General features: G+C 53.7%; 2 protein-coding genes across 2 annotated transcripts; both read right to left on the bottom strand.

Moving 5' to 3' along the window:
* Positions 1–3,637: 3,637 nt before the first annotated feature.
* Positions 3,638–4,151, bottom strand: SPAAR (small regulatory polypeptide of amino acid response). The gene has a single exon (XM_086415845.1). It carries the CDS (start codon positions 4,012–4,014, stop codon positions 3,787–3,789), a length of 228 nt encoding a protein of 75 aa, XP_086271971.1. The 5' UTR covers positions 4,015–4,151; the 3' UTR covers positions 3,638–3,786.
* A 3,928-nt stretch (positions 4,152–8,079) lies between these two features.
* HRCT1 (histidine rich carboxyl terminus 1) lies at positions 8,080–8,970 on the bottom strand. The gene has a single exon (XM_086415844.1). The coding sequence runs from the start codon at positions 8,900–8,902 to the stop codon at positions 8,558–8,560; it is 345 nt and encodes a 114-aa protein (XP_086271970.1). The 5' UTR covers positions 8,903–8,970; the 3' UTR covers positions 8,080–8,557.
* Between the last annotated feature and the right edge of the window lie 3,164 nt (positions 8,971–12,134).

The following is a 12,134-nucleotide window of genomic DNA, read 5'->3' as shown; positions in this document are numbered from 1 at the left end:
GCAGCATTCCCTTGCCCCCACTTGCCTGACTCCTTGACTCCCACCCCACCCCTTCCGTGGGGCTCCTCCTTGCTGAAAATTGTCACTGTCTCCCTCTGCAATCCTTCTCCTTCAGGTCTTCCGCATGCTCAACCTCCCTCCCCTGCTTAAAAACACCAATAATAAACTCTCCTTCAAGGCCATGCCCCTCGGGCCACAATACCTCGCCCTTCTTCCCTTCAGATTATCTTCAGTCCTTATCCTCTGCTGACTCAGCTCCCACTGACTCCACTGCCCCTGAGCACACACACACATGTGAACACACACACTCACCTGAACACACACACACACTGCAGACACGTGTACACTTGCACACTGCCCATAGGGCTGCTCCCTTCACTCCACTCAAGCTGTTCTCACCAAGGTCATTGTCGACAGTCCATTGCAAAATTTGAGGCCTCTTCCGGATGCTCACCTTCACCTCCCTGAAGCTTCAGCCAGTTAACCCCCCTCTCTGAGAACCACTCCCACCTTCGTAGGATTGCCAGACAAAATATGGACACCCCAGTTCAATCTGAGCCTCAGATAGACAACGAGTAATGTTTTAGTGTAAGTATATTCCCAGTACTGCCTGGGACGTGTGTATACTGAAAATTATTTGTTGTCTACCTGAAATTAAAATTAACCAGATGCCCTATATTTTTATTTGCTAAATCTGGAACCCTACTCCCAACCTTCCTGCCCCTTCTCTAGCTTCTCCTCCTGGTCCCCTCTCCCTCTTGTCAGCCAGCTCCAGGGTGCTGGCCTGACTGCCTGCCTTTCTCAAATGCCCTGCTTTCCTGGGACATCCTCTCCCTAGCCCTCAGCTCCACCTGCGCCCAGTGCTGGCCACCCTCTGAGTCTCCCGGGACCTTTCCTCCAGCTCTTACTGCAGAAGCTACCACTCCCCTGTAGCAACGGCAGGTTGCAGTGCCCATGTGTGTGTGCTGGGAAAGACTTCTCCTGCCCAGACTAACAAGCCAGGCTGCCTTTTCGTTGCCTTCGCTTGCCCAGAAACATACTGGACAAGTGTGGCAATAAGGGGTTCCCACAGGAGCTGGCTGTGTTTCGTCTCCTGGCCCCCACTCAGTCTGACCCCCTACGCCCTGCCGCACACATTCTCTGAATCTCCAATCCTGCCAGTCCCTCTGGGGGGCCCTCCCCCAAACTCTTCTTGTTGAAGTGCCTACTTTTCTTCAAGTCCAACTCAAGTCCAACTCCTCCCGGGTTCCCCGGGGACTCCCAGCTCTCTCTCCCCTGAGCACCCTTGTCCAGATGACTAAACTGGGTGTTCATCGATTGCTGGGACTGGGTCTTGGTGACTTTCACATTCCCTGGGTGGGGCCTGGTGCACAGTCGGTGCTCAGCCAGTGTTTATTAAATGGAGGAGTGAATGAGTGATGGAATGAATGAATGCATGCATGAGTAGGTAAGGAAGTAAGGCTCAGCAAGTAGGTGGAGTCAGTGGACAGATGGACAGATGGGTGGGTAGGTGGGTGGATGAGTGAGTGAGCACATGAGAACCTGGGGCTTGACAGACTGCCCACCCACAGAGCGAGGCTGTCCCCTCACCATTGCTTGTTCTCAGAGCTGAGTCCAGCCTACAGACCCTTCCTCCATGGACTCAGGGAAGAATGTGACCACACCACACAGAGGCAAAGCCCTGGACCCAGGGTCCTGACACTTGGGTCCAGCTGAAGGTGCTGGACCTCCAGCAGAGCTAACTCTGCTTGAGGACAGAGAGAGGCTGAGGCCCACTCTTGTCTCCTCCCAGGCCTTGTACCACCAGCTCTGCCCACCTGGAGTTCCTGTGCCCGGTGTTTCTCTCTGCCTGGACACCCTCACCCAACTCTGAGAACAGGCCACTGCTGAGCTCCTGTGGAGACGTGCCACACAGGACCCCTCCAAGGAAGGACTTCAGGGCCAGCCTCTGCTCCAGAGCCACTTTGCCTGAGGTCAAACCTCAGGGGGTGGGGGCACCCAGAGAAGAGCAAAGATGGGGGGATATTAAGGGCCTGCATCATCTCTGACTCCTTCCTCTATCTAATCCTGCTTCCCCCTCCTTCCCCTCACAGCTGTTGATCCCTACAAACATCTCACACCCCAAACTCTGTCTGGGCTTCGCTTTCAGAGAACGTGAACCGAACCGTTCACTCCACTCCGCTGAGGCCCTCCGGGTCCTCCCTGTAGCGCTCCACATGCATCTGTGAAGGCTCTGCTTGCGGGCTCTAGGGTCCAGAGAGACCGATACAGGGTCCTTAGGCGCTCCGGGCCCTCCCTGTGTTGTGCCTCTCCCCTTGCCATACTCACCCCTCTCCACCAGCCTGACTCTCTCCCTGGCTCCTTACACCTCTGCACCTTCACAGCCCCAAGCATCTCTCTCTGCGAGTCCTTCTATGGCAGCCACATGGCCAGGGTGGCCCATCCAGGCACCCTTAGGGACCAGACCTCCTCTCTAGGTCAGTCCTGCTCCCTTCAAGGGCAGGTCCTGGGAGAGTCATTCCTTCAGTGCTGGATGGAGACATGAGTCAGGAGACTCAATTCTGCATCCTTCAAACAATTTGCTAAATATGGTCTGGCATGCATTTCATGGGTACAGAGAAAACGGCTCTTCCATAAATAAAAGCAGAACATCTCTTTATTTGTGATGCAAACAAGAGCTTTGTTACATACTGTCAATACAATATAACATTTTAACTTATTCGAAATTACCTTTCAGTTGGTGATTTTTCCATCATTCTTGAGTGATGCAAGTCACAGTCTCTAAGAATAGAAGTGACCCATAAGAATATAGAAACAAAGTCTCATGCAAATATGTTTCAAAGTCTTCTTTCTGGCTTTCCTATTAATAAAACATCTGGTACTTTCTGTGACTTTTTTTCTTTGTTTCCTTTTGTGGTTTCCCAGCCCTGATTCTTGGGAGACCCATAAAAGGATATGCATTTTCAATTATAAAATGAATCGCCAGTTCCCAGGAAGCAGCCCTTTGGTTTCAGAATTTCAGGGCGGATTTCAGGTAACAGGTAGGAGGCAGGTCTCAGAAGTGGGCTCTGCAGTACATGCGCAGGCAAATAGCAAAATGACTCACTTGAGAGATAAAAAGTGGTTTCTAAAACTGTCCACTTGAGGGCGCTGCTTCCTCTGGTGGCAATAGAACCAGTTTCACAGGGACAACTTGAGATAATCAACACTCTTTTCACAATAAAGTCCAGTGATATTTCACTGCACCTTGTAGATCAGAAGAGCTGGCCCACCATGCCATCCAATATTGCCTGGTCACTCACTCTCAACCTCTCGTAAGCCCCACCCTGTGGGTAGGGTCCAGCTGAACTCTCAGGGGTCAGAGCTAACTCCTACCTGGTCCCATCACCATAGATCTCCCAGGCTGGAGGGCATGGCAAACCAGGATAGGATGGGCCAGGAGTCTGCTGGATACAGGCTGGATGGGACAGAAATGCCAGGCTGGAGGAGTGGGTCACCAGAGAAGGCTTGCTGGGGGAAGAGGAGTCTGACCAGCAGCAGAGGAAATCTTGGGCTTTCCTGGTGGCTTCATGGTAAAGAATCCGCCTGCTAATACAGGAGACTTGGGTTCAGTCCCTGGGTCAAGAAGATCCCCTGCAGAAGAGAATGGCTACCCAGTCCAGTATTCTTGCCTGGAGAATTCCATGGACAGCAGAATCTGGCAGGCTACAATCCATGGGGTCACAAAGAGTTGGACACGACTGAGCGACTAAACAACAAGAGCAAATCCTGGGGGGCTGGTATATTTCACATGAAGGTCCAGAAGTCCCAGGCACCTGCCACTGGCTGAGCATTGTGATCTGGCCCAGTGAAGAGAGAAGCCTCCTTGCGAAACGTGGCTACTGTGAAGCTGGGGCTCGGGGCCCCCTGAGGATCCTGGCTCCTTGAGTCACAGCTGAAGCAGCAGAGGACACAGGTGATGGCCACGGTGACCACGAATAGCACAGCCACCACTCCAATCACTGCTGTTTCCATGGCCCCGTATGGCCACTAACCCACTGAGCAACCCAGGGTGTGTTTTGGACCTCATTCGCTCCCCATCTGAAGCGAGGAGCTGCTGGTGATGGCAGGTACCCTTGCTCCTCCGGCTGCTCTCCCTGTGGTCTTCTAAGGAGATACTGGTCTGAGGCCCTGGCTGGTACCCACTCTGGGCTGTTGGGCACCCCACACGGCTCTATTTCGACCTCACTGGGTCTCTGTCACTGTTTTCTCAGCCTTGGGCCAGGCTTCCAAGAGCCGTGGGCAACTCCACTGGCAGCTCTGGAAGAAGCGCTGTCCTGAAAGACGTAAGCTCAAGACTTCTTGGATGCGGAAGCTGGAAGGAGAGCGCAGAAGTCTTTGTTCAGAGGGAGCCCCGCTCAGCCCTCTGGTGACGCCTACGGATTTCAGGAGTGTTTGTACACTCGGACGAAAGACCCAACACTCCTCCTCCTGTGGATCCGGGATGAGCCCAGGCTCCTCCCTTGGAGGAACCTTAGATCAGTCCTTGAATCAGCCCCACTGCTGACTCTCGAACCTCTCCCCCGAAGGAGGGGAGGAGGCAATGTCAGCTCTGAACCAGACACAGGGTCACCACGAGCGCCCGTCTCATTGGCCTCCTTTTCTGCACATACTGGGAGAGTGCTGTTTAGATGGGGCAGGTCACTCTCCGGGTGGGATACCTGAGCCCTTCAGTAACTCCTGAGGGCTCCTTAGTCCCATTCTCTGCCCCCGACCCCCCCCACCCACAACTTGCTGCCTGCTCGTGCCTGCTGCTCACACTCAGGTGCTGTGAAAACTTACCCCTGGCTTCCAGAGGGGCAGCTGTGGCTGTATGCAGTGCCGGGGTCTCCTGACCTGATGGCTACCCCAGGGCCCAGGCCATGGAACGCTCATCCCTGGGTGCCTCAGCCTTGGTGCTGCCTGGGACGAAGCTCTGAGATGTCTGAGCAGCTGTGAGCACTTCCTGAATTCCTTCCTCCAATTGTGAGTGAGGGCCCAGGACCTGCACAGCTGCCGGCCCCCTTGGTGACTGCACTCACCCCACCCCCCATGTACACCCATGCCACTCCAGCCCTGCCCCCTGCCAGCTCTCTGCTTCACTGGGTCAGGGGAGCAGGGGTGAGCCAGATCCAGGCCACTCTGTCTCCCATCCTCACTTGATCTCAGCCTTTCCACAGCCAGCACCTCCTAAGACCACCACCACTTCCAGAAAGGAGGCTGAATTATTAACCATACTTCATCCAAACCCTGAGAAAGGGTGTCATAACAGACAATAATTTCAGGTATCAGACACAGCCAGGCACTATCTTATATAATGGTTCCAGCAACACTGCGAAGTAGCATTTTCCCCATTTTAGGGATAGTCCTAGCCCATGGCCTATTGCTATTAGCAGTGATAACTAGAGCACCAAATAGCCAAGGAGGGGCTTCCCTTCTTTTTCTCCTAGTTCAGAGCTCTCTCCAGGTACCACCACTCCACAGGGCAATTGTCTCCTTCTATAGATTTACTGATCAGAGTGTGAAGACCCAGAGAGGGCCAAGGGCTAGCCCAGGGCCACACAGCCTGGATCCTTTTCAATTTCTTCAAGGCCCAGTGAACTTTCTTTGGTACTAGTGTTAGGAAACTGCTTATGCACAGAATGGGAGAGTGATTATTTGGAGTAAACGATACTCTGCCAAATTCTCTCTCTTCCCCTTTCTAAGATAACTGGACAACCCACACAGAGGAGGAGCCCAGAGCCAGCTGGGGCTGCAACAGAAAGCTGGACATCTTGAATTACTTGTATTAACTGGAGTGACCAGAAGCAGGGGTCAGGAAATATGATGAACCACTCTGTGGGGCCTATGGTTTCAGATTGAATTATCAATGTCAGTCATTTTGGGAGGTGGAGGGCACCAGGGGGACTTCTTGTCCTAAGGGTTTCTCCAGATATTTTCTTTTCTTGTGGATTTTGTAATCTTATGACAAACAGCCCCTATCCATGAGCCCCAGACACAATGGGGCTCTGAAAGATGTCTACCACTTAAACATAGATCTGTCCTCCCAGCATCCATCACTGTCAACTGGTAAGAGAAAAGACTGTGGCCCATACATTGCATATTCCATATACATATACATGCACACACACATATAAATATATATATTCATATTACATATATATATATATATATGTGATATTGGCCTTATCACATGGCATGTGGGATATTAGTTACCCATTAGGGGTCGAACCATCACCCTCTACAGTGGAAGCATGGAGTTTTAACCTCTGAACCACCAGAGAAGTCCTTCATAGATTCCATTTACATTAAGAAGGGGAAGGTGATGGCAAGCATCCTGGTCCTCCCAGAGGATGCTCGAGGCCGCACATAGGAAAGGCAGGCCATCCAAGGCTCACATTGGGCTCTGCAGAGGGATGAGGGAGGTCCAGGCCAGCAGGCTATTGACCTCCACACACCTCAACACTGAGCAGATGGGGTACTAAGGCAGGAGCTCTCTCAGCAAGGCCCTAGAAGCTTAAAGGACTAATCCCTGCAATGCCCCACTACTATACTTGGAAGCCCTCAAGCCCTAAGTTTTGGGCAGTGATGATTCCAAGTACATTTACTTTTCCAGAGAGCATGAAGCTCTGGAAACCTTTCTCGAGCATCTGTCATGTGGGCTGGTTCCACACTTGGGCATGGGGTGGCCCTCAAGAGTTCTCTAATCTAGGAGGACAGGGGCCTTTGAATCTCTAGGGAAAGAGATTTGAGTGCACCAGCAGAAATGACAACAACAATAATAATAAATTAGAAACCCATAGGAGTGAATGACAAATTCTTCTTGGGCAAAGACACAGAGAGGGGAACGTGCAAGGTGTTTTCTGAGCCTGAGGACTGGAGCAGCGTGGACAGGAAAAAAGGAACATGAGTAGGCAGGAATCAGAACAGGGGCCTTGGGTGGCCAGCCAAGAGGCAGAGACTTGGTCCCAAGGGCAATGAGGAGGCTGCAGTGTGCAGAGGCTTCGCAAAGTGGCAGGGCTGGAGGCGCGCAGACTTGGAGGGGTTGTGGCAGAAATCCAGATCAGGGATGAACTAAGGGCAACCATAGGGGTAAGGGAGGGGAGGCAGATTCAAAGAATGCTATAGACCCTGGATCCTCTTTCCCAAGCCTGAAATCTGGCCCTGCTATCAGTGAATTTGCCTCCCTCTCCCTGCCTCCCACCCCAGACCTCATAGAGAATCCACCGGGAAATAGAAAAGAAACAGGACATTCTGTTCCAGTGAGTCAGTCACGAGGCCCCTGACTTTATGGCCTGTTCTCCGGCCCCTCCCCACCACCTCGCCTGGCCCTCAAGCCTCTCCCCCACACTCCCCACCCCAGTTCACAGGACTTCCTTCCTCACTGAAGGCCTCAGAACTAGATTTCCGCCCTGGCTGCAGAATCCCATCAGCTGCTCTGGGGTAGCTGGGAGCAGGCTTTGGCAAGAAGTGTCTGTCACCTATCTCATCTTAGGGAAGGGGAAACTGAGACTCCGAGGAGGCAAGCCCTCTTCCAGGGCCACCCAGCACCACATCGTCCCTCCTAACCTCACAGCCATACACACAGACTCCAGCCAGCCACACACACACACACGCACGCATCGGTGGCGTCAGTCTGGCTGAGACGCAACATCTGGATCAGAAACCCTGACCAGTTTACCAAAGAAACATTCATTCAGCACAGCCACGCAGGGGGCTTCTTCAGGCCCAGAGCATAGTCTGCCCTAGAGGTGGACCGGAAAGAGCCCTGGGGGCGAGCCTGGATGGCCTCGCTCCTTCTCTCTGAGCCCCACCGGTACACAGAGAGCCCTGTCTGTGCAGGGCTGCCTGCAAATCCTAACCATGCCCCACCGTCAGACCTCAGGCCCCAGGCCTTCTCACCTACTGTCCACGGAGCCCAGCACAGCCGTCCAGTCTCCCCCACGGCAGGGCCCACTCAGACATTCACTTCCCGTCAGAGAAGAAGGTCCAGGGAAAGGCAGAAATAGTCCTGGCCATTCCCTCCCTCCCACTTGAGTTACAATCAAGAGCCTCTTCACAAAGCTTCTTAATGGTTTTTATTTTCTTGGATTAAGGCACCACTGACTTGACTGTGCAGCCTCACGACTTCCTTCAAACAAAGGGGCATTGCCAGGGCCCCTCCCAGCTACCTTGCCAGCCAGAGGCCTGGTCATTGAGAGAGAGCAGGGTACACCTGCACATCTGCACATACCAGCACACCTGCACCGACCGGACTGGCTGTCCACTCTGGTACCCTTTGGAGTTAAGGTCACAGGGTGGTGTCTTCCCCCAAAGGACCACCAGCACCCCCTGTGCTCAGCCCTGTCACCCTCCTGTGTGTGCAGGGCCAGCCCTGGCGCTCCTCAGTTCTCCTCCACAGCACACTGGGCGTAGTAGGTAGATGAAGCCCAAGCAGGACCCGGTGTTCACTGCAGGGAGGTGCCCTTCTGCATGGGAGCATTGGCAGGTCCACTCGTCTGGTGATGGCAGGGAAGGCAGTGGTTGCCCTGCACGGGCATCAATGGTGGCCTCGGTGGGCACGAGCGGCGTGGTGGGCGGCATGATGGTGGGCATGGTGGTGGGCGAGGTGGTGGTGGTGGTGGAGGTTCACATGGGGCATGTGAGACACATGGCCAGCATGACGGAAATGGTGCAAGTGTCCTAGATGGCCCCGGCCTGAGGAGATCCAAGGCTGGGCCCACCTGATTCTGTTTCTCCTTGCGGCGGGGCGGTTCCTTTCCACGTCAGGCTCCTCCTGTCTGGAGTACAAGCAGGCAGCCAGCAGCAGCAACAGCAGTAGAAAGGCCGCCGCAGTGCCTATGATCAAGCCCACGAGGGTCGTGCTCTCCAGGAGGTCCAGCATCTGGGAGCTGACAGTGGCCTCCACTTGGTGGCTTCTCGCTGCTTCCTCCCCTTCAGCAGCCTCTGCTCGGCCCTCGCAGTCACTGGACTTTGTTTTCTCAGCTCCTGTGGGTTGGAGAGCAGCCAGGGAATGTGGGTGCAGCCTCTTTGGGTTGGAGCTGCCAGCTGAGGGGAGGCCCAGCAACTGTTAACTCTGGGGAGGCCCAAGTGAGGCTAGGTGGGGAGAGAGGAGCTGGAAGGAGGGGACTCGGGGCGGGGGGAGAGCCCAGAGGCTAGAGATAAGAGTCTGGGCCCGCATCCCTGCCACCTAGCCAAGTGACTGGGCCAGCCCGGTCCCCTCCCTGGGCCTCAGGGCCCTGCTCTCTTAGAGACAGTACAGCACAGCGGCTAAGATCGTGGGTTCTAGAACCACATGACTCTCCAGGCTTGTGATTGTGCACAAGTTTCCTATACCCTCTGCCTCAGTTTCCTCATGTGTAAAAGGGCCCATTAGAGTATATTTCCTAGTAGGGTTTTCTAAGGATTTAAGGAATTAGTGTTTATAAGGCACTTAAACCAGGTCTTGACACATGTTTGCCACTGATATTGAGTCAGTGAGTGAAAGTCACTCAGTCGTATCAGACGGATGCTGCGACCCCACGGACTGTGGCCCACCAGTCTCCTCTGTTCATGGAATCTTCCAGGCAAGAATCCTGGAGTGGGTTTCCATTCCCTTCTCCAGGGGATCTTCCCAACCCAGGGATCAAACCTGGGTCTCCTGCATTGCGGGCAGATTCTTTACCACCTGAGCCACCAGGGAAGCCACTGATATTAAGGCCGTGGAGTTTGGACCGGCTGACTTGGGGGGACCGAGCGTCATCTGAGAGACTGCGGCTCCCTGTCCTGCAGCCCACAGAGGCCACGGGGACTGAGTCACGTTCTGTCCTGCAGTTGCCTCACACTTCAGAAGCTCAGGCCAGCCCAGCAGGCAGGAAAGCTGAACAACTGTCTCTGCATCCTCAGTACTGCTGGGTCTGGGAGCCGGGTGTCAGTGTAGGGCTGCAGGAGGCAGGACGGTGGCCGCTGAGGTCAGGCCCCAGGGTCAGCCTCCTGGCTCCCAGTCAACAGGCTCAACTGCCCATACACAGCAGGCTCTCCACTCCACCCGAGCCTCCCCGCTCAACAGTCAAGACACACCATTCCTGCTTGGGGGAGAATTCACAGAGCAGGCAGGACCTGAACAGTTGCAGATCCCTCTGCCCATCCAGTCCAGAACCCTCTGTTCATCTAGATAAGCACTTATCCACCCCACCACATGGCCAGGGGGCCAGGGACAGTTGCTCGCTATCTTTCCAGGCAGCCCCTCCCACTGTGGGCTTGTCAGGCTGTTCTTACAGGCCTTCCTCACATGCTTCAGGGTCTCTCCCAAAGCCACAGCTCTGCACCTCGATCTTGAGACCATGAGTTCCCTGGGGACACTCCACAGAGAGCCCCCACCCCGCCCCCGCTCAACTCTCTGCCACCCAGAGGAATGCTTCCAGCAGCAAGCCTCCTGTGTGACCTTGGACACACCCCTTCCCTGCAGCCTGTTTCCTCCTCTGGAAAAGTGCCAGGGCAAGAGGTGACCTCTGGGGACCCTCCCTCTCTGACCTGGATCTAAAATGAGCTGTCTCAGGGAGGCCCCAAACCCTTAGTTCAGACCTCCTCTGGATGAAAAGATCAAACATTCCCTTCAACCAAATTGGGCTCTGGGGGCAGAGGGTTTAATGAGTCCTGGGGTTTAATGCACCCCATGGGGTGCAGGGTGGAGGGAGGAAGCCACTTGAACTTTTAATGATGCTCAAGTGAGCACTCCCTCCTGCAGCTTCTGGAGGCCTGGGAGGCCAACTGCCTCCCCTGGGGGCCTGTTAAGGAGGGAAGTCTGCTGGAAGGAGGAGGAGGAAGGCAAGCAGAACTTTCTTCTACTTGGGAGCTTCTCCAAGGAGACTCCCACTGCATACCAGCCATGGGAGGAGGGCAAGGCCCTGCAACTGGCAGAACTCCCATCAGCACAAAGGGCCCCTTGGAATCATGCAGCTTCAGCCCTCACTGAGAGCTAGAGAAATTGATGCCAGAGAAGGGAAGAGGCTTGTCTAAGTTTCCCAGCCTCATGGGCTATTCTGTACAGCATGTAATCAAGGCAGCAAGATTCCTGGAGTGGGGGCCAGTCTCCTGAGTGAGAGTCTGAGATCAGCTGGGGACTGCCCATAGTGATAACAGGGAAAGGATGTGCTGATATGGATGACTCTGGTGGGGAAGGGATTTGGGGCCTTCCCCACCCCCACCCCCACATTTATTTTCTCAAGTGCAGAGTCACTCACTATCTGGACAGAAGATGCAGTCCTAATGTGGGCATTTGATTTGAAGCTTTGGGTATTCAGGGAGATATTGAGACCATGGTCCTCCAGGATATTACAAGTGACTGAGACTTTCTTGGAGGGGCTGCAGGACAGATGACCTTAGAGGATATGTGACTGTGGGTTCCCTGCCCCGAAAAAACTTTCCTGTGGCGTTGTCACTGTATTTCTCCCTTAAGGTTGGGGCTTCTGCACACTCCACTAGCAGCCTTTCAAGCTGAGGGAACAGAGTTCCAGACAATACATATGGCTGATGGGGCAGCCTTTTGGAGTTCATATCATTAGCTTCTTGATATGATATGAAGGTGCACCCTAACCCTAATCTCTGCATATACTTGCATGCGTGTGAACACTTGTAAACCAACATTGCACTGAAGCAAATTCATGCACCAAGAACTATGTGTACACACACTTACACACAAGTACACACAAGCTCCTTAAAAGCTCACAAACTTGTGCTGGTACCAGCTGCAAGTGGATTTTGGTCAGCCCACAACAGTAACCATTGTTTTCACCAATTGGTGGCACCACCTAGTGGTGACACTGTAAATAAGCCAGTTTTGTATTCAGACTTGTCAAAAACTATAGTTCCCTGATCTTTGCTTATAGATCATAATTTGAAACCATCCACTTAACTCTCCTCTGTTCCAAATTCTGGTCAAGAATGTGTAAGGAATCTCTGCAATACACAGTGCAGATGGAAGCAGTACAATGGATGTCTTGACTATGGAAGGGCATCCCTGGGAAGCCCGATGGGGGTGCTGCCCCAGCAGAGCCACTCTAAGCCCCATGATAGATGCCAGGGCTATGCATTAGGGTGAGGTTGGCGCAGGCAGGAAGTAATTTTGGTGATGCTGG

Source organism: Bos grunniens, chromosome 8 (assembly GCF_055505025.1).
Source record: "Bos grunniens cultivar Pamir isolate PY7600 chromosome 8, Bosgru_T2T1.0, whole genome shotgun sequence".
Taxonomy (NCBI): Eukaryota; Metazoa; Chordata; class Mammalia; order Artiodactyla; family Bovidae; genus Bos; species Bos grunniens.
This window is presented reverse-complemented; position numbering and strand designations above follow the sequence as displayed.

Excerpts from the sequence above, each read along its gene's own strand:
- SPAAR (XM_086415845.1), bottom strand. The coding sequence starts at position 4,014 with ATGGAAACAGCAGTGATTGGAGTGGTGGCTGTGCTATTCGTGGTCACC.
- HRCT1 (XM_086415844.1), bottom strand. The coding sequence starts at position 8,902 with ATGCTGGACCTCCTGGAGAGCACGACCCTCGTGGGCTTGATCATAGGC.